Source organism: Mesocricetus auratus, unplaced genomic scaffold (assembly GCF_017639785.1).
Source record: "Mesocricetus auratus isolate SY011 unplaced genomic scaffold, BCM_Maur_2.0 Super-Scaffold_100008, whole genome shotgun sequence".
In the NCBI taxonomy this organism is placed as follows: domain Eukaryota; kingdom Metazoa; phylum Chordata; class Mammalia; order Rodentia; family Cricetidae; genus Mesocricetus; species Mesocricetus auratus.
The window spans coordinates 68,770,713-68,796,291 of NW_024429192.1; the positions used below are offsets into that span (position 1 = coordinate 68,770,713).

A 25,579-nucleotide genomic window follows, 5' to 3' on the forward strand; every position below is an offset into this window, starting at 1 on the left:
AGACTCTCCTCAAGAAGCAGCTTCTATGGAAACCCAAAGGGAAGGAAGAAGAGAAAAATAAAGGAAATTCCAGCTTCAGACATTACACCTACAGTAAACTCCAAATCTGAAGGTCTCTTTACTCCAGTTTCTTTTACATGGAGATGTCTGGCTTTCATCCCAAAATTAGAGGACATATGAGAAGATAAAGCAATGCGGTTTGAAAAGATGCAGTGAGCAACAGAAGCAGACCCAGCCGCGGTGCCGCGGTGTGAGATGGCTAGCACACTTTGCGCTGTGAGAGAAGCAGTCAGGCAAGAGGAGTACCACATAAACACACAGACTCGGAAGACACAGCGGACACCTAGGAAGAAAAGCAGAACAGAATAGCCAAGAACTACAGTAAGGCCCCAAAGAATGAATACACACATTAAACTGTGAGACGGAAAAAGAACGTAGAAAAGAAATAAACAGTAACTGAATTTAAACCATAGTTCTCAGAAGAGTAAAGAATACCAAGAAAATAAATGTTTGAAAGCAAAACAAACAAAAAACCCACAGAGACAGGCATCAGACACAGCCTGGTGGAGAGGAGGCCGGAGGGAAACCAGAGACACAGATGGAGAGAACGAATGGGAAGTTCATTAGACCTCTTCAAACACCATGCAAGCAGAGCAGGAACAGAATTTAAAGTGCCAAAGGGAAAAGCAAAAACAGTGACTGAAAGTCTGTAATTCAGCAAAATTAGCTCTAAAAGGTTGAAAGGGAAGTATTTTCTCAGACAAAGAAAAATGGAGGGGATGTGTTGCTGACACATCTGCTTTACAAGAAATGCTGACAGTAGCTCTTCAGAGAGTGGGAAGACACGGGTCAGAGCCTGAGTCTACAGACAGAGTACTGAAGGCAGAACAGGCACTGTCAGATAGCTCACGGCTCAGGAGAGCAATGGCGCTCAGGAGAGCAATGGCGCTCAGGAGAGCAATGGCGCTCAGGAGAGCAATGGTGCACAGAGCACAGCGCAGAGTGAAGGGTACGGCGGGCAGGCAGGCAGGAGAGGGTTAAACAAAGGGCAGCCACTGGAAAGGGTTTTTCTTTTTTAAAATATAGTTTACATTTATTTACTTATCTCCCTCCCCTCCTAGTGTGTGTGTGTGTTTGGGGGTAAAGTGCACATCTGGTAGCCAGAGGGCAATGTGTGGGAACCACTCCTTCTACTATGGGTACTATGGGAGTCCTAGGGACTGACTCAGATTGTCAAGCGCCTTTACTTATGGAACTAGCTCTTAGCCCCAGGTTTTTTTGTTTTTTGTTGTTTTGGGGTTTTTTTTGCTGTTGTTTTTTTTGTGTGTGTTTGTTCAATGGACTCACACAAACTATCCAATTAAAGTCAGGGAAGGCAGAAAATAAGTTAGACAGGCAGAAAGGGAGCAGGGCAAAGAACAGCAATCTCTACTCACAGAGGAGTAGAATTTTAATGAGCCCTTTTCATTGCAAAGTGGAGAAACATGAGTATTTGCAAAGAGGGTTAAAAATAGAGAATTTATGGAACTTCAGTTGTGGCACTAACATGCCAGCTGTCACTGTGTCAGAAGTATGCACCGCAAAGGGCAAACCCTCCAAGGGGGCAGAACAAGCTCCTGCTTTTCACCAACTGGCCAGGGCAGACAGCATGTGGCTAGCCACACCCACGCTCTCCTCTGATCAAAGTGTCCGCATCTTTCTCCGCCTCTGGTATTCCTCATTCATGTTGTCGTGCTTGCTGATTTGGAGTCAATCAGACTCACGAGTGTCTAATTCTCCTTCTTCCCTATTTCCTTCTTAGGATAGCTTTTTTTATTACAAATGCTAAGATAGTTGCTTTCCTATCAATCGCTCTTTAGAATAACATCAAAGCACACGCACTGCTTTCCAGCCTTGACAACGTGCAGGTGAGCTGTGCTCATGAAAGCTGTGTGGAGGAATGAGGACACAGACACACCAAGGGACGGAAATGGCGTGCGTCCCGAGCTGCCCAGGGGTTGTGGAATAATCTTGTTGTACGCTGTGAAGGTGTCTCACTGTGATTGGTGTTAATAATCTGATATTTTTATTGAAAAACTAAGTGGCTAGTCGCTAGGCAGGGTTTCCAGGCACAGAGGATGCTGGGAAGAAGAAGGCGGAGATGCCAAGAGAAGGCAGGAAGCAGCATGGGCAATGCAGAGTACAGGTAACCAAGTCTCATAAAAGAACACACATTAACATGGGTTAATTTCAGTTATAAGAGCTGGTTACGAAGAAGCCTAAGCTATCAACTAGCTTTCACAATTGACAGTAAGTGTCTGTGCCATTACTGGGGAGCCAACAGTCCCAAGGACAGTCCAACTCCACCCAGTACTGCTAAGGGGTGAAGAGACAGCGGGGACAAGAGGAAGGAAGCCTGTTAAGCTGGACAGGTGGGCCAGGTCAGGTCAACAAAAGCTGGGATTTTGCTGCGGGTGACGGGAGCAAAAAGGTTCAAGAAAGGAGGGTGACAAATGCATGCTTTGTTCACGAAGGGTACAAACAAGCTGGACGGAGGAGATGAGGGTGTTTACATAAGAGCCTCATACTGAAGAGACGTGGGAGAGAGGAGTCTGTAGATTTCAACTGCTTGTTTTGATGTGGTCTCAGTTGCCCAGACTGGTCTCAAATTTGTGGGCTCAAGTGAGAGCCTCCTGGCCTGGCCCCCAGAGTAGCCTACACTACACATAGATCCTGCCACACCTGGACTACATGGTACAGTAAGAAGGTATAGCGACAGTGAGTCAGAAAGGGAAAGCCGTTCATCTCTGAGGATCCCACAGCAGCACATGAAAGCTGCCTGCACCTCCGCCCGTGCCTTCTAGTGGGACGTGAGCTCTCTGATGGCAGGGCTCTGCTGCCATCTCCATCTGATCTCCCATGCCAGTCACCATGCTCAGCAGGCTTCAGCTGAGATTACTAAATGATTTAATAAGTCGATAAAGCCATTTGCTAAGAAAGTGAAGGGAAAGGTCTGAGTTAGAAAAAGAGTAACCATAGCAATCTCCCTGTAAGTACCGAATAAAGAAATAAATTTGTATGGGCTACACATGGGGGTGGGGATTAGGGAAGAATGAGGAAAGAGAGACAAAGAGACGATGCTACAATTTAAAATGCTGAATCTGGACTTCAGGCAATATACTACCAAGGGGAGACAAGGCTGACCAGGCTGACAAACCTTTTTCCCACTGGGGACTCACTGAAGAGGGACAGGTTCAGGAGTATTTACTGTGTTCTAGTTTTTGATTTTGAGGTGCCCCATTTGGTATCCTAAGATGTCCTTTCAAAGATATCCACAGAAATGCCGACAGATCCGATGACGAACCAGAGCCATTTCCATAATCTATATTTTGCTTCTTGGCAAAGTCACTCATGTTTAGCTTTTACTTTATTTTGATTGATGACTTAAAAATACACTGCTTCATATGATTTGAGAGTTTTCCCACAAGAAAAGCCCTATTGTATACTTCAGGGCCCTGCATGATATTGTTAACAAAAGCCACACCAGCATTCCTGGGGAAAATCACACACAAAGAGCTCCGAATGTAAACTTGCTTGTACACTCGTGCCCTTTGGTGGTGTCCACCAAAAGTGCCCTCTGCACAGATGGCAGTCCGTCAGGAGTCCTGCAGGGGCTGGTGGCCAGCAGGAGTCAGGAGAGGCGGTGGGCCAGGCCCTGGGGAGCGGCTGGAGGGAGAGAAATAGAAGAGGATACAGATGCCTCTCTCTCCAGTGGACGCCTCCATGCTGTAGAGCTACAGTGACAGGCAGGCACAGCGCTGGCACTGAGACAGACATGCAGACCAACAGAAAATACTAGAGGGCCCAGGGAAAACCTGCACAGGTATGCACATTTAATTCTTGACAAAGGCGCCAAATAACATATACCAGGGAATATACCTTCCTATTTAACACACAGTTCTAGCAAAACTGGATCTCTACCTGCAGAAAAATTATCCTGGAACCATATCTCTCAATTGAACAAAATCAATTCAAAGTGGATCAAAGAACTTCATTTAAAAAAGAAAATACAGCAAAAGCATCTTGATGCATAGTATAGCCAAGAATTTTTTAAAATGAAATCAAAAGGCTTCTATACAGCAAAGGAAACCATCAGTGGAGTGAAAAAAACCATCCGATGGGGGAGACCCTTTCCCACCTACACATCAGACAGGATTAATACTTGGGATGTACACTTTTAAAACTGCAAAGCTTAAATGTCAAAAAAAAGCACCCAACTGCCATCAATAAATGGTCCAATTAATTACAGAATTCCCAGAAGTGTTCGGCTGAAAACTCTGCTTAGAAACCCCACCTCAGCCCCACTCCTCCTTCTCCAAGCACTGGCCCCTCAGAAAGTCTACGAAAGTCCAGGCTCCTCCTCCAAAACTCAAGACCTCGCCTACAGGGTTTTTAAGGCCCTGCCTCTAGACCTGCCATGTGATTTCTCTCCTGCCCCCTTTCCAAGAGCCACCCAGGAATGCTTTGCTCAGATGAAACCTGGTTCTTTACTTTTTAATTCAGCTCGATCTGGCTTATCCAGTCAGCAGAGAAACCCACTATCTGGGATCCTAAAGTACCTATCAAAAAGCACTATAAATGGGTAACAAATACTATAAAAAATGTTCAACATTCTTAGGCACTGGGAAAATGCAGATTATAACTACATTGAGAGCCTATTTCGGATAAGTCAGAAAAGCTATAATCAAGAAGCCAAAATCTGGAGGTAAAAGAACTGTGATGGCGCTCTTACCATGTCCAGTATCAAGCTGTATTAGCACTGTAAGAAAAACAGCCTGATGTTGATGTAACAGATAAAGGATAATGGACACACAGATAAAAGCACAGAATGGGGGTGGGTCCTACTTTTAAACCACACAGCTACAGCCCCCAATCTTTGACAGAAACATTAAAATACACACTGAAGAAAAGACACTTCAACAAATGATGCTGGAAAATGGGTAGCTTCATGTAGGAGAATGAAACTAAATCCTTATCATTCACCCTGCATAATAATCAACTCCAAAGACCTCAATGTCAAACCTGCCTCTAAGACTGGCAGTGGAAGAAGTAGTAAAAACACGATGTCAGTGTAAGTCGGAACTTTCTGACAGGACCGCAGCTACTTGGAAACAGCACCAACAGACAAACAGACTTCCTGAAATTAAAAGGCTCTGCACAGCAAAACAACACAATGAGTAAAGAGACAGCCTACAGAAAGGAGATCTGTGCAAGCTATACGTCAGACAGATAAGTCTTATGTAGAATATACAAAGGACTAAAATGAAGAACAAATAGCCAATAAGCATAGGGAATAGAGAAATGCAAATAAAAATTACATTTGAGATTCTGCCTGTGCTATCGATGGGACAGTCAGAAACAGCAAATGCTGTCAAGGATAAGGATAAAAGAAAAGCCTTACACACTAGTGAGCGGAGTATAAACTAGTCCTGCCACTGTGGGTGCTCCGTAACAATAAACACTAAAATTGCCCTTCCCCTCTGTGCTGGATAGTTTTTTGTCAACCTGACACAAGTTAAAGTCATCTGAGAGGAGGGAGCCTCAATTAAGAAAATGCTTCCATAAAATTAGGCTGTAGGCAAGCCTGCAGGGCATTTTCTTAATTAGCATTGGAGGAGGAAGGCCTAGATTATTGTGAGTGGTGCCATCTCTAGACAGGCGGTCCTGGGTTCTATAAGAAATTGAGTTGAGCAAACCCCTCGGTGATCATATCCTGCCTCCAGATCCCTGGCCTGCATGAGTTCCAATCCTGACTGCCCTCAATGATAAATAGTCATATGAAGTATAAGACAGATCATCATATCCTGCCTCCAGGTCCCTGGCCTGGTTGAGTTCCAATCCTGACTGCCCTCAATGATAAACAGTCATATGAAGTATAAGACAAACAGACCCTTTTCTCCCCAACTTGCTTTTTGGTCACGGTGTTTCATCACAGCAACAGAACCCTAACTAAGACACCATGTGACCCAGCTAGGTGTTTATCCAAAATACCCCAAGTCAACACATCACAGAGACACTTCACATCAATGTTTACTGTAGCATATCCACAATAGCTCTGTGAATCAACAGAGATGGGTAAGAAGTGTGGTTTATACACACACTGCATTTTTTCAGCACAAAGAGCAAGTCACACCATTTGCAGGAAAATGGATGTAACTGGAAACATACTAAGCAAATTAAGCCTCAAAGACAAATATTGCATGCTTTTCTGCTTTTCTCTTGTTCCTGGGTGCTAGACTTAGACAACTGCATAAGATCCTGTGTATGGATGAGAAGAGAGTAGAAGCAAAATTGTCCCAGGGCCAGAGGCGCTAATGAGAGGGGAAGGAAGTGAGGCACCGGGGCATGTCCACAGGACTTGTATAAAACGCTTGATGTGACCCAGCACACAGCTAAAGACACGTCGTGACACCTAAGGCATTCCACCCAGTCACGACAGAACGTCAGGCTCTCACACGTGGCCCTGATTTACTCACATATCCATGGCTAATTCCATCATCTCCTAGGGTTTGCTTCTCTGTGATTTGGTTATTTTTAGAGTAGCAACCGACAATGACATTTGAACTATCCTTTCTATACTACCAAGACGTTAATATAAACTAAACATTCAAGTGAGGGTGAGTAAATTGACGGATGGGCTGGGAACTCCAGAGTAAGGACTAGGCTGGGGAAAGCCAGGACAGAAAGGGTCCTTCCTGAATGGACAGTCTGCATGTAGGGCCTTGTTATTTATTCACACCAGTGGGAACTCATCATATATGTGTGGTGATATCTTGCTTGTACAAATAAAGCACTCCTGAAGATCAGAGGGCGGAGCTTGCCACTAGCTAACAGACAGACAGGAAGTGAGAGACTAGGTGGAGAAAGGATTATAGGCTGGAGAAAACAGGAACTCTCTTTTCAGCTGGGAAGTTCGCTAGATAATGTGAGGCTGTAACTTGCTCCTTCATCTCTCTGATCTTTCTATATCTGACTCCGGGCTTCTATTATTAAGACCAATTAGAGCTCGAGATACATATGTGCTTATGTTTGAATGGAAAGGAAGTACTACTTCACATCTGCTTTCAGGGCATGGACCATTTATCCGGGTAATCACTCCTTCTTACATTAAAAATAAAGAGCTATTTACTGTTTGAACACCAAGGGCCAGGATCTTAACCCCAGCTTCTGTCTTTCCATCCTTCCACATGTGTACTATGAAAGCCAAAGTTTATTAACATACCTTGGGTCAAGAAGACTCCTCAAAAATTTGAAAAGCAAAACCTGGTTCTGAATAGAAAAGTAAAAAGTACAATTAAATCCCAAATTTCAACAATCGCACAATGCTCAAGCACTCTCCACAGCCCCTTCAAAGGGCAGGTGCTGCCTCCATGAGCCGTTCCTACCTCAGTGCTGCAGTCACTTGAGTGTGGAAGGACAAACAGAAGCCCCTTCCCAAGCAAGCTGGCCTCAAGGGGCCAGCGCTGTTGACAGTGGACCTGGGCTGCAGAGGTAACCTCAACCTGTCCTCTGCCTCTCACAGGGCCTGCTGCAAGACAGTTAATGGTGGCAGGGGAGGGGAGGACACAATACAGACTTGGGGGGATGTTTAAGGTCCAAATCAACAATGACCTGCAAAATCCACACATCATCTCTGCAACAGAATCAACCACAGCTGTGAAGCGTTAGCCATCAGTACACCCGAAACCCTGGGTCCTGTTTCCAACATTCACTAGCTACATGACCGTGTGACTCAGTGTTCAGTTTCTTACGTGGAAACGAAACCAAAACCAACCACTCCACGGCTACCATCACCTCCAAACCCCAGCTGTACCTTCCCACCTTTGTCCTACAATAGTGACAATTAAATAAGGTTAAACTTCTCATACCACATAAATATAGTTTCAAAGATCTTAAGAAGACTAAACAAAAATGAGTTTTTACACTTTTTTCTATGTACTGAAATTTCTTTAACATGCAGGGAGCATCCAAAGTGAAAAGAATATCATTTTAAATACAATTTTAAATATATTTATGGCTAGGGGTGTAGTTCTGAGAAAGAATCCTTGCCTAGCACACACAAGACCCAAGGCTTGATCTCACACTGGAAAGGGACACACACACACACACACACACACACACACACACACACACACACACACACACACGCAAGTACAGAAATATTTTAGTTTTTAAAAAGACTTACTCATATAGTCATTAGTCTACATCAGTTTTCATACCCTGTCTTCTCTATATTGCTTTATTTTATTTTACATGACTTCCTCCTGGTTATAACTTAATATTCTGGCTAATTTTTCATTCCAAGAGTTCTGGGAACTATTCTCTAGAAGCAAATTGTATTAAAAGTAAAGGAACTACATAAGAGCTGTATGGGGTTTATAAGATCATTAAAACTTGGCAGTAAAATACAATTTTGGGGGGGCGGTGAGGTTTTGAGACAGGGTTCTGCCTCTCAAGTGCTGGGATTAAAGGCGTGCACAACCACCATCCAGCTAAAATACAATTTCTTTTAAAAAACTGAGTAGAACTCAACAAACAAACCACAATCAAATAGTCGCCTTTTTCTTACACCTGTCTTTTATTTGACTGATGAATGACATTCACTCAACAGCCCTCTCTGTCTCTTCCTATGGGTGGGTGGGGGAGTCCTGTCAAGACAATCCAGAAGCATTGGAAGAAGCCAGGTTCAGCAGATGTGATTTTTTTTTTTTTTTTTTTTTTTTTGGTTTTTCGAGACAGGGTTTCTCTGTGGCTTTGGAGGGTGTCCTGGAACTCGCTCTGTAGACCAGGCTGGCCTCGAACTCACAGAGATCCACCTGCCTCTGCCTCCCGAGTGCTGGGATTAAAGGTGTGCGCCACCAACGCCCGGCTCAGCAGATGTGATTTTTAAAGGAGAGAAGCTCTGGGCTTGAGTGGTGAAAGCAGACTCCTTTGGTGCCCCCCAGTCTGACCATGTGCCCTTCCCTGGGCCCCAGCATCATTCTAGCTGCTCCTACCCCCATAACACACACATAGAACACACGCAACATACACACCACACACACATACACAACACACACATACACAACACACACAGTATCCACACCACAGTATACACACAGTATACACAACACATGTAACTAACACACACCACATACACACCACACACACATACACACCACACATGTAACACATACATCACATACATAACACACACATATACACAACACACATCACACACAACACATATAACACACACACCAAATACATACCACAAACACACACATATACAACACACACCACACACATGTAACACACACATACATCACATATACAACACACACATATACACAACACACACCACACACATAGCACATGACACACACACCCCACCATAATAACTGGCAGCTATGAATTTAGGCTATAACTATGGTCAGAAGCCCTCAAACAAAGATGTCCTTTCCATCATATGCTCACGGTCCTTACCTGAAGCTGCCCAATGACTACTTCAATCTGTCCAGAGAAGTGAGTAGCGACCAGCTCTGCAGCTTTACAGGGCTTCAGCGACACAAGTTCCTGCAGTCAATGGAAAAGACAAGGTGTTTTCTTATGGTACGCTCAATGGGCTACACGAAGACAAGAGGCTTGTTGTTGCCATGAGCTTCCACAGTATACTTCAAGACATTCTGCTTTGGCCTTAATTTAGGGGTCACATTATCAATTAGCAAAGTGAGAGCGATCCCACACAGTAAATCAGAATTAGGATTTTTTTTTTTTAGCTACTCTAGGATCTGGAGACAGTGGACTTTATGAAATTCTGGATTCTGGCCATGGAGCTATCGGTGCACAGAAGAGTGAAAGCCCCCAAGCTCCCCAAAGAGTCTCATGCTTTCTTTAGGTAAAATCCGAGCTTTGCCTCTGGTGCAGGGTCAATTTACACACCAGAAGTGTCTGTGGAAGCCAACCTGAGTCGTGAGGGGACTGAGTCTTAACCACTGTTACTACCCATTTAAGAGGATCCACGTTTACCAAATCTAAGACTTCCATGTGTCATCATCTCCTTGAACATCCGTGACCTTGCTGGATACTCTTTTGTCTTTGGAACTCTCCCTTCTGGGATTCTCTCAGCACTCTCCCTGCACTGGTTAGCTTTTTTATTGTCAATTTGACACAAACCGGAGTCACCTGGGAAGAGGGAATCTCAACTGAAGAAATGCTTAGATCAGACTCATCTGTGGGGCATCTTCTTGACTGATGACTGATGTGGGAGAACCCAGGCCATTGTTGATGACATGGTACTAGACAGGTGGACCAGGGCTGTGTAAGAAAACGAGGTGAAGCCGGGTGGTGGCGCATGCCTTTAATCCCAGCACTTGGGAGGCAGAGGCAGGCAGATCTCTGTGAGTTCAAGGCCAGCCTGGTCTACTGAGCAGGTTCCACGACAGCCTTTCAAAGCTACAGAGAAACCTGTCTCGAAAACAACAACAACAAAAAAGCTAGCTGAGAGGCTGGAGAGATACTCAGCAGTTAAGAGCACTGGCTGCTCTTCCAGAGCACCAGGTTTAATTTCAAGCACTCACAGAGACTGACGACAGTAAGCAACACTCCTCCATGGTCTCTGACCAGTTCCTGCCTCCAGGTTCCTGTCTGAGCTCCTGCCCTGCCTTCCCTCAGTGCTGGACTGTGATCTGGACATGTTAGATGAAACGAGCCCTTTCCTTTTCCAAGTTGCTTTGGTTGTGGTGTTTATCACAGAAGTACAAAGAACTACAGCACTGCCTTTCCATTTGTGCCTCTGTGGGAATACTTCGCCCAAATGCAGTCACAATACACAGATAAATGCAAAGACCCAGTGTAGAACAGCACGGTATACTAACTCCCCAGTAATGGATTCCAGTGAGAGTGACAAAACAACAAAGAATTCAAAAGACTGATCGAAGAATGTCCAATGAAATCAAAGAAGACAAGTCCTTGAGTGAATTTAAAAACAATACAAATAAAAGCTAAACGAAACCAGGAAGACGGTACAGGACATGAATGAGAAGTTCACTGGTGATAACCCTGAAACAATGCATCAAATTTTTAAAAATGAAAACTCAACAAATCCGATGGAGACTCAGTAGGAAGCCTCACAAGCAGATCAAGTAGCAATCTCAGAGCCTGAAGGTGGGGGCGGGGTAGGGATGATTCAAAACATCCGACAGTAATGAAAATAAAAAACAAAGTAGGAATAGAACATGACAGATCTACAGGACACATTACAACAACAAATTTACTGATCGTACACATAAAAAAAGGAAAAAAACTAAGGATACAGGGAATACAAACAAAGCAGAGGAGGAGAATCAATCAATAAAGTACTTGCCATGTAGACAAACGGTTGTTATTAGCTGAAGCATGAGAGCCTGACTTTGGATGCCTAGCACCCACGTAAAAGCCAGGTGCAGCAGCACGCTTCTATAAGCCAATAACATGGGAAGTGGGCCAAACCCAGGCCCTTGCAGCTCACTGGTCCTCCAGTCTAGCTCACTGACAAGCTTCAAGTTCAATAAGAGACCATGCCTCCAAAAAACAAGGTGATGAGAGACTGAGGAAAACACACCAGGTGGACCTCTGGACTTCAGAAATGGGCGTGTGCGTTCCAGCACATGCACTCAAACACAAGGTGGAGGAGGAGAATATAGTCAATAATGTCCTAGCAGGGGGCACTAGAGAGACGGCTCAGCAGTTAAGAGCACTTGTTGCCCTTGTGGAGGATTGGATTCAGTTCTCAGCACCCATTCGGTGGTTCACAACTACATGTAACTCCAGTTCCAGGGGAACTAATGGCCTCTGTGAAACCAGGAATACACATGGTACACATACATGTATGCAAGCAAAATCTTAAAACAATTTTTTAATCATAGTAGAATTTTCTGAAATCTAGGGACAAAGATAGCCATTCCCATACAGACAACATTCAGAATGCCAAGCAGGTATGACCAGAAAAAGGACTTTATCAAATCACATTATAGCATCCTGAACAAAGAAAGAATGCTGGAAATTCCAAGAGTTGAACACTAAGCCACTTATAAAGGTGTCAAGGCCCACAGAAGTGGCTCTGCTCCATCTTGACATAAGGCAAGCCTATTATTGCTCCTTTCAAGGCTAAACATATTGTTTAGCCTAAGGTGTGGATATTGTATGTCTTGCCTAGACAACAGGATATCTGGCCTAAGGTGTAGCTAACAGATGTCTCACCTAACAACAGGATATTTGGTTTAGGGTGTGGTTACCAGAGGTTTTGGGTATTGAGAAGGTAGTTATGCTCGTTTATTCTTTGTATCTCTTTTGCCTCCCCCCTTTGGATTGGGGTGTACAAGAACTTTGAGTAATAAACTTGGGGCTGATCCCAGTATTCACTGGGTGCCCTCCCAGCTCTATCTCTAGTCTCTTGTCTGTTCCTGTCCTCAGTCCACTCTTCTTCCAAGCACAGATAAATCAGCTGGGCCAGACAGATGGCTCCTCAAAGTAGGGCCTGGACATTAAGGCAAAGCCTTCAGGATGCAGCAGACGTCTAAACACAAACACTGAAATCCAAGGACAAGTAATTTTGAGTTCCATGTTCTGAAACAATAACTGCCAACCTCCATTACTGCTTTCAGAAAAGCCTTCCTTCTTGATTATCTTGATTATCAACTGAAGGATTGTCTTCATCATCCCATGGACATGTCTATACCATTATTCTCTTAATTGCTGATTAATATAGGAGGGCCCTGCCCACCATGGAAGGTACCATCCAGTGGAGACAGGTCTGGGATGTCTAAGAAAGGCAGACAAGAAAGCCAGGGGTAGACAGTGTGCAAGCCAGGGGCAGACAGTGTGCAAGCCAGCGGCTGATGCTGGGCAGTGTTCCTATGTGGTCTCCAGTTCAGTTCCTGCCCTGCTTTCCCTCAACAGCGGACTGGGACCTGTAAGTCAAATGAATCTTTCTTCCCCTAAGCTGGTTCTAATCAGTGTTTTAGCCCAGTGTCAGAAATAACTGAGCAGACTCTGGCACTGGAGAGAGGGCTGTTGCTCTGGTGAAACTGATGTTTTGTGAAGGATTTGGGAACTCTGGGCTGGAAAAGCCCTTAAGTGCTCAGCTTAATGAGCTGTTCTATGGGAGCTGGAAGATAAGAATGCTGGAAGCCTTACTGGTGATGGCCGCCTAGCTTGTGAGGCTCCAGAGAGAAGTGTGAGACTCCCTCATAGACTATCCAAGCCATTTGTGTGATATTTCAAATGAAGAATCTGTGAAGGGAAACCTCTTTGCTCAATGATTGAGACTAGCATCACTGTGGTGAAATCTTCTGGGAAATATCTGCTCAGGGTCAGCACATAGAAGATGAGGTCCAGGGAGTCAAGTTTGCGCCTCAAGCTGGAAGTCAAACTCAGCAACATTGAAGAATCTTCCACGTGGTATTGGTTTTGAAGGCATGAAGGGGTCATGGAGAGCAGCTGAGGCTTGACAACAGGAAAGGCCAGGGGATGCCACTGGTGAAGGGGCAGTCCCAGGTGCAGTAGAAGGTCCAGGTCGTGGAGAGCAGCTGAGGGTTGGTCCACAGCTTGGTGGCAAGGTTAGTTCCTGAAGAGAGAGGCCAGGAGGCCACTGCTGAAGGTGCAGCCTCAGCTGCAGAGGAGACTCCAGCAGACTGGAGATGCCTGGACCATGGGATGACATCGAGAGCAGTGGGAGTTATGGAGTGGAGCCGGCCTCAGCTGCAGAGACAAGCTATGTGTACTGTGGACGGCAGAATGGAGAGGTGGTACTACCCACGCCCGTCAGAGTTCAGAAGACCACACATGAATCTCTTCAGAGATATCAGACATGAAGACTTTACACTGCTGGATCTGAGTTTTGCTTTGTTCTGACTGTATTTGTGCCTGGTTCTTCCTTCTCGGATTACGAAGTATGTAACTTATTTTTGGATTTTCCAGGTATCCACAGCTAATGGATTTTGACCTTTTTTTTTTCAATGAGAACTTGGACTTTTTAAACTGGTAGGTCATGTTTTAGACTGTAGTATTAATATTAACATGAGATCTTGAGTACAAACCAAAAAAGGAAAGTTATTATTTAACCATGGTATGTTTGTATGTCAAGTTGACAAGGAGTGAGTGGGCTCATGACAGCTACTCTTGCTTGTCAACTTGAGACACCTAGGAAGAGGGGACTCAGCAAGGAAGTGCCTGTCAGATGGTTCCCTGGGCATGTCTCTGAAGCATTTTCCTAAGTGCTAAGTGGCACAGGAGGGCCAAAACACTGTGGGTGGTGCTGTCCCTGGAGAGGTGGCCTGTGTTGCATAAGAAAAGCAGCAGAGGGGAGTCAGGAAGCAGTTCCCAAGTCCTCTGCTTTGGTGCCTGCTTCAGGGCCCGGCCTTCACTTCCCCCCCACACACCCCCTACGCCCCCCCCCGTGATGTGCCATCCTGAGAATGAAATGAAGGCTTTCCTCCCCAGCTTGTTTCTGGTCAGTGTTCTATCACAGCGACAGAGACCTAACCACAACAGGACAAACAACAAACTTTCCTCACAGACATAAGCCAAATGAGTTTGCAACCACCATGGTCACACTACAGAAGACACTTGAAGGAATCCTTTATACTGAAGAGAAAAAGAAACATCAACGAAGCCATGTAGAAGAAAAGTGCACTAGAACAGAGGCAAGCAAAGAGTAGGAAAGTCCCAAACATTGCAAAATCAACAAAATGAAAGGAATTAATGAATACCTTTCGATAACTGTTAAACATTAATGGCCTCAATTCTCCAATGAAACAATGCATATTAGATTAAAGCAGGATCCATCAACTTATATGTCTTCTATTCTGTCTGCTCACAAAGGACTAAAACAAAGTGAATTCTAGAAAAAAACAAAATCAAAAACAAACGAATCCTCATAGAGGTGATCAGGAGGGAAATTTACAATTCCTAGATTCGAAACACAACATACTAGATGTAATTGGATACAATGAAAGCAGTTCTAAAGGGAATGCCTACAACCTTAAATACCTACATTTAAAAATCAGGGGTCTCTTAAATAAATGATGATGCATTTCAGTGTATTAGAAAATAAGAACAAAACACATCCCAAACCAGTAAGATCAGGACAGAGAAGCTGAAGAGATGGCCCAGTGGTTAAGACCATTTATGTCTCAATCATGAGGACCAGAGTTCGGATCCAAGCATGCACATTGGTCAGTTCGTGAATGCCTATAACTCCAGCTCCAAGGAGTCTAATGCCCTCTTTGAGCCTCTGTACACACATGTGCACATACTATCATATATGTACATACATAAATAAAATAACATATTTTTTAAAAAACATCAGGGTGAAGTCAATAGAATGGAAACAAAAAGAACATACAAAGAACCAACAAAACACAAAGTTGGTTCTTCACAACACTGACAAGTCCATAGTTAAAACTAACTGAAAGAAAAAGATCCAGATTAATAAAATTAAAGATTCAGGCATTACAACAAATCAATGAAATAGTGAAGGCTGTGAGGGCATGCTCTGAAAACTTATATTCCAATAAATTGGAAAGCTAGTAAAAATTGATAAATGTCTGCACATCCAACCCATCAAATTAAACCACAAAGGCAGAAACAAGTAAAACAAATCTATAACCAACATGAAATTAAAGCAAAAATAAGTATCCCAATTGAAAAAGCACAGGCCTGAAAGGGGAGGCCGAGGTGGGGGAGGGGGTATCTGCAATACAATACCTTCAAGGATTAGCACCAATGCTATCAAACTATCGCACAAAATGAAGAGGAAGGCCACTGCCACACTTGTAGCAAAAGCCAATACTACTTCAATATTAAAACCAGATAAAGACACAATACAAACTAGTATTGAAGTCAATATCCCAGATGAACATGAATGCAAAAATTCTCAAATAGTGGAAAATTAATTTCAACACCCACAACTGTTATCACTGGCTTGATTTCAGGTGTGCTAGGATGGTTTACCATATACAAATCAATGAGTGCAAAACACTGCCTGAATAGACTCAAGGAGACAAAACACAGATCATATGAACACACGCAGAAAAGCTTTACCAAAATACAACAGCATCCCTTCATGATAAAAACCTGGGGGTGAGAAAGAACAGAAGGAACACATACCTCAACATAATAAAGGTTTGCTGCAGTCACCTAATACTAAATAAGAGACAAACTGGAAGCCATTTCCATTAAAACATGGAATGACACCAAAGTCAACTCACTCCTATTTGCAGACAGTATGACCTCATATGTAAAAGACGGTCATGAGACTCTACCAGAAAGTTCTTAAACTGGTATTTTCAGTAAACTAGCAGAATGCAAAATCAACATGAAAAACAAACCAGTAGCTGTCCCTATATAATGAATAGTAATGAACACTCTGAGAGAAATCAGGAAAGCAATCCTATTCACTACAAGCTAAAAACAAAACCAACGAAAACTCTTGAAATAAACCTATGGAAGTGACAGACTTTTACAGTGAAAATTTTGGAGCAGTGAAGGAAGAAACTGAAAAAGATACTTGAAGATAGATAGACCTTCCATCTTCAGATGAGTTCTATAGACATAGATAGATCTGCAGAATACTATGAAATATTTATAGACCAAAAGTTATTTTATGTTATAAGCTAGAGCCATCTGGGAAAAAAGAACTTTACCTCAGAAAATGCCTCCATCAGACTGGCCAGTAGGCAGGTCTGTGGGGCATTTTCTTGACTGACAATTGATAGGGGAAGGCCCAGATCACTGTGGGTGGTGCCACCCCTAGGCAGTTGGTCTTGGGTACCATAAGACAGCAGACTGAGCCCAGGTACAGCACACTGGGGAGAGGGCCCTGCACCCTGCCCGAAGAGCACACGAGAGCTCCTTACAGCAATCAGAAGAAGAGACCCTGTACCTTGCTTGGGCAAACAGTAGAACTGGCCCCGGTGTTGTAACTATGGCCATGTTGGTGTCCAAGAGCAGTGCCACCACTCAGGCCATGCCATCCTACGTGTCCTGTACTGTCACCTGGGGTTATGGTGTCCGTCCAGGCCAGGGCTGCTGCCGAGGGCCATGTCTGGGTTCATGGCCTTGCAGCAGCCAGGGTCAGAGTTCATGTTCATGGTTCCTAATACTATTGAAGGCAATACAAATGCCATGGGTCTGTACCATGTTGGTGTCTGAGGGCTGTGCCAGCACTGGGGACATGACAATCTAGGTGGTCTCCACTACCCCACAGGTTCAAGGGGTGGTCTAGGACCAGGCTGTTATCATGGGACATGTCTAGGTCTGTGGCCCAGCAGCAACCAGGGTCTGGGTTGGTATCCATGGCTCCTGTTGCCACTGGAGGATGAACAGATGCCCTGGGTTTGGACACATGCCAAAGGACATTGCTGTCACCAGCTTGTGCTGCTACCAGGGCCATAGTGACATGGCTGCTGCCAAGAGCATGTCTGGGTCTGTGTTCCTGCTGCTGCTGAGATCTGTGATGATGCCCATGGCTGTGCCACCACAGGGAATAATAGGCACCATGTGTGCTGAAATCCGAGGGCTGTGCTGAGCTGCCCCCCACCTGCCCCGCCTCTGTCCCTGGGATAGCTGGCCCTGGCCCTCATTAGACCCTGCAGCAGGCACTCAGGAGAGCCGTCTCCACCCCTCACCTGAAGGGACAGCCCCAGTGGCCCAGACTGAGCAGCTGAGCTGCCACCCAGATCCACATCCTGGGCCTTGGGTCCAGCATCTACCCCAGCATCTACCCCAGCTACAACTGCTGGAGCTCATGAAGGGACTGGTCCTGCAGGATATCCAAGAGGCCTCGAACCAGAACAATGGCTCACTGCGACGAACATTTCACAGGTGGGGCTGACTGTGTGACACACCACAGCTCCCGATGCCACTAGGATGGATGAAGAGGTGCTGGGAAGATGGAGGAGCAGGGTGGCTTGTTTGTTTTTAAACTAATCTGGAGGGGACACATGCTGCAAGGGTGAGAGGCGGAAGTGGGGGGCTGGGACATGAGAGGGACTGAGGTGCATGAATCAATAAAGAATTATGTAAAAAGAGAAAAAGCACAAGAACTGAGAAAACCCCTATAACGTCTGCCACTACTTAGCAAACGCTAACTTGGAAACTACCCATTCAAATGGCGCAGTTTAGGTTTAACAGTCCCGGCTCCAGCCTCCATTTGAGGTAAGGGACGTGCTCACACTTCAGCCGCAGCTCCAGGCGGTCCCTGGAGGTTAGAGCTGTGCTCAGCCCTCTCTAGCCAACCTTCTTACAGCAGCGGAGGGAAGGTAATGCAGAAACGCATAGCTGGCTACAGTCTGAGAACAAGCGGTGGGGCCAGGCTCAGTCCTGTCACCCACTCCAGGGCTCAGAAGCAGGGACGGGAAGAATTAAGCCGGGAGGAAGGGGAGACATGCAACGAAAAGACATCTTTTGGACATGCCACAGCAGACGCACTCTCGAACTTACTGCAGCTGTGGCTGGTCACCTGTTCAACTCTGAGCCCATCACCATCTCATCCTGGAGAAGGGCCCGTGAGGCTCCATCCCCCCTCAGAGACTATGGGCAGTCAGTGGTAGTTGGAGGATGGGCATTATTTTCTTCCATGGAATAGCCATTGCTATACCCACACCTGGGCACTCAGTGGGTCACACACAAAAAGAAGACATGGAAGTTGTGGTGGTCTGAAAGAAAATGGCCCTAGAGGGAGCGGCACTACTAGGAGGTGTGGCCTTGCTGGAGGAAGTGTGTCGCTGTGGAAGTGGGCTTTGAGGTCTCAAATATGCTCAAGCTTTGCTCAGCGTGATACACAGACTGCTTCCTGTTGCCTACAAGATGTAGGGCTCTCAGCTACTTCTCCAGCACCACGTCTGCCGCATGCCACCATGCCCTACCATGATGAGATGGATCAAACCTCTGAACTGTAAGTGAGCTGCCACAATTAAATGTTTCTCTTTATAAGAGTTGCCATAGTAATAGCGTCTCTTCACAGCAATAGAAACCCTGACTAAGACAAAAGTATGAGGGGGACTTGAGAAGGGTTCTAGTGAGAGATGGAGGGGAATGAGAGGAGAAAGAGGCGTGAAAATGCTAAAACTCGTTACATAAACATGAAACTGTCAAAAGAATTCCTGAAGGATTTGGAGTTGGTACCTCCATATGATCCATGGCTTTCTGCCACACAGACTGCTTCTCCTCAGCACTGTGGCCAGGAATAGATAAGATGTTGTGGATATAATTGAAGACGTCTTCCTGTAGAGCACAAGACAATGCATTCAGCCCTTTACTCGGGCAGAATTCAGAGACTGTTGCTATAGGTGCCGGCCTCAATAAATATCTATTATTAGAAGATGAAAAAGCACTTGGATTGGGAGAGAGCTTATGGAAACCGGCACTAGAGGAAGAGTAAGTACGTAAGCCACAGGACAGACTCTCTGAAATTCTACATCTATTCCACTTAAATCTGGTCCCAGTTTGCTACCCCTCCGTGAGCGAACTGGATGCATACTTTTGGCTTTGGTAATACCTGTCCACATTCCCAATTTCATCTCAGATCTCTCTTGCTCTTGTCAACTGTGCTCCATCTATACTGATCCTCATTTCACCCATGCGATCTCCATTCAGTTCCCTGAAGATGCCCATTTTACCTACTTTGGAACCTCCCTGTGCACTCCTCCATGAACACTCCTCCCTGTGCACTCCTCCTATGCACTCCTCCCTATGCACTCCTCCCTGCGTACTCCTCCTGTGCACTCCTCCTGTGCACTCCTCCCGTGACTCCTCCCTGTGTACTCCTCCTGTGCACTCCTCCCTGTGCACTCCTCCGTGTGCACTCCTCCCGTGACTCCTCCCTGTGTACTCCTCCTGTGCACTCTTCCCGTGACTCCTCCCTGTGTACTCCTCCTGTGTACTCCTCCCTGCGCACTCCTCCTGTGTACTCCTCCCTGTGCACTCCTCCCGTGACTCCTCCCTGTGCACTCCTCCCGTGACTCCTCCCTGTGTACTCCTCCTGTGCACTCCTCCCTGTGCACTCCTCCCTGTGCACTCCTCCCTGTGTACTCCTCCCTGTGCACTCCTCCCTGTACACTCCTCCCTGTGTACTCCTCCCTGTGTACTCCTCCTGTGCACTCCTCCCTGTGCACTCCTCCCTGTGCACTCCTCCCTGTGCACTCCTCCTGTGTACTCCTCCTGTGACTCCTCCCTGTGTACTCCTCCCTGTGTACTCCTCCTGTGCACTCCTCCCTGTGCACTCCTCCCTGTGCACTCCTCCCTGTGCACTCCTCCTGTGTACTCCTCCTGTGAACTCCTCCCTGAGCACTCCTCCTGTGCACTCCTCCTGTGACTCCTCCCTATTTCAGAGCTCATCTCTGAGTGGCTTCTCTAATGCCAGAAGTCAGTTTACACACTACTTTCTCAGAGACTCCGCCTGCCTTGCCCTTGTTATCCTCCAGAGCCACACCCCAACCCTCTTCCCTAGCACAATATTTAAGTCTACATTTGGTTATTATCAGATTCTATCACTTAAAGCTTAGAAACCTCATGCTTTAACTATAGCAAAAACTCAACAAAAACCAAGTGACTATGGCTGGGGGAGAGAGACCAGGAGGGAGGCTCAGACGGGGGTGAAGCAGTCTTCAAACTTACCTCCCTCAATGGATCATGCAGGTAGCAGTCAATGATTTTGTCATACTGGTGTGCTCGCTCATACATAAATTCACAGATTTGATAGCTGGAATGGGAAAGGACAAACTTCAGTTGCCAAACAGGCAGGTGGCGATGCCTTCTGACATTCAGAACTTTACTCAAGCAAGGGTAAAAGGGAATGATGTCATTTTCAGTGCCAAACACAGGTCTAAGAATTTTCAATACAAGGGCATCTTGGACTTGAAATCTTAAATCCATGCAAATATTTGAACCCTGAAAACCTCTAGAATCTGGTCCAAGGGAATCTGGTCCCTGGCATTTCAGATAAGGGTACATTGCTGGTGTTATGTATCTAAGACCTCAGAGTAGTGCCTGCCTCTTTCCTGCCTCCTGACTGAAAATGCTGCTGAAAGCTGTTTACAAAAGCATTAAAGAGACAGTATGTTGTCTATTTCCTAAAGAATAGTTGGTGCTAGGTATCAATAATTTACAATAATCTGTTTCTTTGTTCAAAATTAAATATAATAAAATAGGTGAGTGTTGGTACATTGTATCTTATTTATTATGCTAAACTGTTCATAATCTCTACTAAATATAACTGCCATAATCTTGTAGACCTGGTTGGTCTTCAACTCAGAGATTTGCCTGCCCCTGCCTCCCAAGTGCTGGGATCAAAGGTGTGCGCCACTACCACCCGGCTAACTGTCATAATCTAAGAAATACCATAGATATATTACCTTTTAAAAATTTAGAGCTGGGCATGTGTATGGTTCCAGCACTTGGGAGGCAGAGACGGCAACAAGAAAAAGGCAAGTCATACACTGCATACTCCAAGACAGCCTGGGGCTACACAGCGAGAACTCATCTCAAAACACCATGGATGGATGGATGGATGGATGGGTGGATGGATGGGTGGATGGATGGATGGATATGTGTATGAATGAGGTGAAGCACAGGAAGACTGCTTGTTCATTTTCATGTTGAAACAAATATACATTTTTAATGTATACTATATATTTCTGTAAATTTTGCTAATTTTTAGAATTCATATGAAAGGCAAAAAGCAAAAGCAAACTAAAAAACTCTGTATGTTTACTGAGATTGTTATTGCTATAACCTTTCTTAATTAAAATAGTGAAAATGCAAAATGAAGTGGGTTTCACATTAGAGAAAGAACAGTACTATGGAAAATTAATATGCAGCTTTAAGACACTCACAATTCAGCCTTTTCTGCCATGCGGATGAGCCGACTTTCTTCAAACTGAACTATTCCTCCAGCCTGCAGCAACTCTAAAAGGACCTGAAGATTTAAAATGAATGAGTAGAAACACTGAGGTTTGTTTTACTGCCTAGTTCTCTAAGTCCATTCACCCATGCACCCCATAGCCTTTTTCTTATGTATTATTACTTGATTGTATTTTGGACTGGGTTCACTACATAAGATGATTCTGCTTTTCAGACACAGAAGGAATAGCACAGCATTTTCAGGTGCAGCCCCACACACTCACACTAACTTTTAAATGCCCGTATATATCATTCTAAGAGATTAGTTTTTTATTCCTTTGCATTTTATAAGTGTGAGTGTTTTTGCTGTATGTATGTGCACCATGTATGCATGCCTGGAACCTGTGGACGCCAGAAGAGGGTGTTGGATCCCCTGGAATTGGAGTTACAGATGGCTATGAGCCACCACATGGGTGCTAGGAATCAAACACAGGTTCTGTTGCGGGCATCTTGCAGAGCCACTCTATCTAGGAAAACACTGCAACAGCATAGTTGTTTTCTAGAAGTACTTTGATCTTGAAGAAATCTTGGTGGAAATGAGTGCTTGTTTTCTGTGATTTATAGAGTTGTTTTTCTGAAGCAGTTTTATAGCCTTTGCATGACAGAAGACACTCCTGGCACATCTGCAGCTCTTGGATTACCGGGTACTGAAAGCAGTACGAAATAGAGAGACTTGCATATGAGGAACTTGCTTACCCAAAAGACAACTCCGTGCAACAATTAATAAATACTCCTTTGTATGGCTGTCTGAGGTTCAGTCCGTAAGAGGCTGGACCTTCCTGCTGCCACACAGGCCTAAAACATTCTTCTTGGAATGACCTCTTTCCTTGACCAACTCACACAACCCAGAACAGCGACAGGGTCCTCTGTAAGAGCAGCCGGTCATCTTAACACTGTGCCATCTCCCCAGCCCAAAGAAGCTAGCTTTGGCCCAGCACACCTATGGCTATGGTTTTTAAAATCTAGTCCACAGACTGTGTCCAGTTTTACAGACGAACTACTTTAACTAAACATAGGGTTAGAGAGAGAGAGAGAGAGAGAGAGAGAGAGAGAGAGAGAGAGAGAGAGAGAGAGAGAGAGAGAGTAACCCTCAAAATACACGAAAGGTAGGAACAATTAAAATGTCTATCAAAGGATGAATGGACAAATGAGCTAACACACACACACACACATACACACGAATAATTTCGTTTCAAAACAGGAAGAAAAGTTGGATATGTGGTGCAACATGAATGAACCTTAAAGATACTGTGCTAATGAGATCAAGCCAAACAGATGTACAATAAACACTGTATGCCTGAACTTATATGAGGAACCAGAACAGAAGAGAAAGAATGGCGGCTGACAGCTGTCAGGGAATGGGAGAACATGGAAGTACTGCTCAGAGTTACTATAGCTTGTTTGGGGAGGTGGATTATCTTGGCAGTGGTGGAAAGGACTTCATACCATTGAGCTCAGACTTCAAATGGTGAATTCCAGGTCTCAGATACAGCTCAGTGCTAGGAGACTTGCCTAGCACTCATGAAATTCTGAGTTTAATCCCCAGTAATGCATAAAACTAGGCACAGTATTACATGCCCACAGTCCTCACACTAATAAAGATCAGAAATTCAAGGTGTGCTCAGCCACTTAGGAGTTCAACGCCAGCCTGGCCACATGAGATTAGCATCAAAAAAAAGGGACATTTTACCCCAGGAATCCATCATGGTGCACACATACAATCCCAGCACTCAGAATGATCATAAACTCTATGCCAGCCTATGCCACACAGCAAGACCTCATTTCAAAAACAAAGACAAAAACAATAAAAGCCCAAAATACTGATGCTCACATCACTTTATCATAGTAACCAAAGATGAACTATGAGCAGAACAATGGTGCAGTTAGGATGTCAGCCTGCATGCTAGCTGGGGAGTCAGAGGAACATGACCCTTGTCAGGGTGCCAGGAAGCTTTCACCAAGAACTTTTTGTTTATGATTTTGATGTTAAACAAAACTGATCTGAATTTTACATTCAAGGACCAAATTTAATCCGTTTGGAGCACTGGAATGTACTGTCATATGCAATGAAAGAGGAATGAGCGTATTCACTGTGTCAGTTTTGAATAAAATAATGAGTCAAAGGTAATCTTACCAACTCATTAGAGCTGATCGTTATCATCAGGGATTTTTGCGAGCAAGTTATGCAATAGTACTAAAAATTAAATTAAACTAATGTATAACTATACATGAAAAAAGCAAAGGTAATGAAAATCACATCTCATCATTTCCTATTATTTCATCACATTTTGTTGCTCTGTCTGCTCTTGGGGAGGTTTATGCAGGGAGGCATCTTCCAGCTCCTTGTTTTGTAACAACACAGTGGAAGACTAAATAAGCCATTGTGGCATGTCTATAAATCATCAAAATGTTATTAAAAATCTTACTCTTTGAAGAATTGTAAAAACAAGCAAGCAAACAAAAGAGGACAGACCATTCTGTGGCCTACCCAACCTAAAATGTTTACTCTTCGGTTTCTTTGCAGAGATAGTTTGTGGGTTCCTGGTTTAAAAAAAAATGGAGAAAATGCTACTAAGGCAGTTGAATTAAAAAGTGTGAATTCCTGGGCTAGCAGGTGGGTGAAGGGGCTTGCCCCACACCAGAACTTGAGTTCAATCCCTGGGCCCCACATGATGGAAGGAGAGACCTGGCCCCTGAAAGCTGTCCTCTGACACACATACTGTGGCTTATGCTCACAGGCACCAAGTAAATAAATGTAATTTTTAAGTGCGCCTGTCTGTAGGCATTACATTGTGAAGGGGAAGAAGCAGTTACTTTTATTATTCAAAACCGTTATATGTGAGGAGTAACAAGAGAGAGTGATGGATGGGGGAAGGGGGAGGGTGTGTAGTATTGAACAGATATGAGAAAGTCAAGGGGAAACGCATTATCTTGTATGCTTACTAAAAGAAAATAACAAAAAGCAATGTGTTACCTGATTAGGCAGAGCACTCATATATTACTTTCACCGTATTCATTTACATAAATTTACATAAATGGCACCATTCATATCAGAACTATACTCGGGGAACTAATTATTCAATATATGTATACCACTGGAAAATACTAAGAAATAATACACAAACCAATACTGTTTTGTGACAACCAGTATAAGGGGTTCTGGGTAATCAGGAAAGGAAATCACCAAGTCCTAATTTGAATTGTAACCTTGAAAAACTTATTGATCAGTTTTCACTATTTCAAAACCTGAGGAGGAAGAGTCATCTAAAGAGGACACCTTTATAATTAGTAAGGCAAAGGTGCTGTGGCTGTTTTTGAAAGTTCGGCTTTAAAGTTCAGACCTGGCCACATCTAAGCACTACAGCCAAACCTGCAAACATGAACACACTTGCTGTGGAATAATCCTTTTGTACACTGACTGTAAAGATTTGTCACTCAAACTAGTTTAATAAAAAGCTGACTGGCCAGGCGGTGGTGGCGCACGCCTTTAATCCCAGCACTCGGGAGGCAGAGGCAGGCGGATCTCTGTGAGTTCAAGGCCAGGCTGGACTGACAGCCTCCAAAACAATACAGAGAAACCCTATCTGGTAAAAAACCAAAAAGAAAAAAAAAAAAGAAA

General features: G+C 44.5%; 1 protein-coding gene across 4 annotated transcripts in view; it reads right to left on the minus strand.

The window, feature by feature from the left end:
* Vps8 (VPS8 subunit of CORVET complex) overlaps nucleotides 1–25,579 on the minus strand; it is a 207,857-nt gene that overhangs the window by 74,424 nt on the left and 107,854 nt on the right. For all 4 annotated transcript variants that reach the window (XM_005071628.4, XM_013114582.3, XM_005071629.4 and 1 more), the window contains 5 exons: nucleotides 21,894–21,976; nucleotides 20,677–20,761; nucleotides 19,186–19,284; nucleotides 9,505–9,594; nucleotides 7,262–7,308 (listed from right to left, as the gene is read on the minus strand). In XM_005071628.4, coding sequence (XP_005071685.1) covers nucleotides 7,262–7,308; nucleotides 9,505–9,594; nucleotides 19,186–19,284; nucleotides 20,677–20,761; nucleotides 21,894–21,976 — 404 coding nt within the window. The remainder of the gene's footprint in view (nucleotides 1–7,261; nucleotides 7,309–9,504; nucleotides 9,595–19,185; nucleotides 19,285–20,676; nucleotides 20,762–21,893; nucleotides 21,977–25,579) is intronic.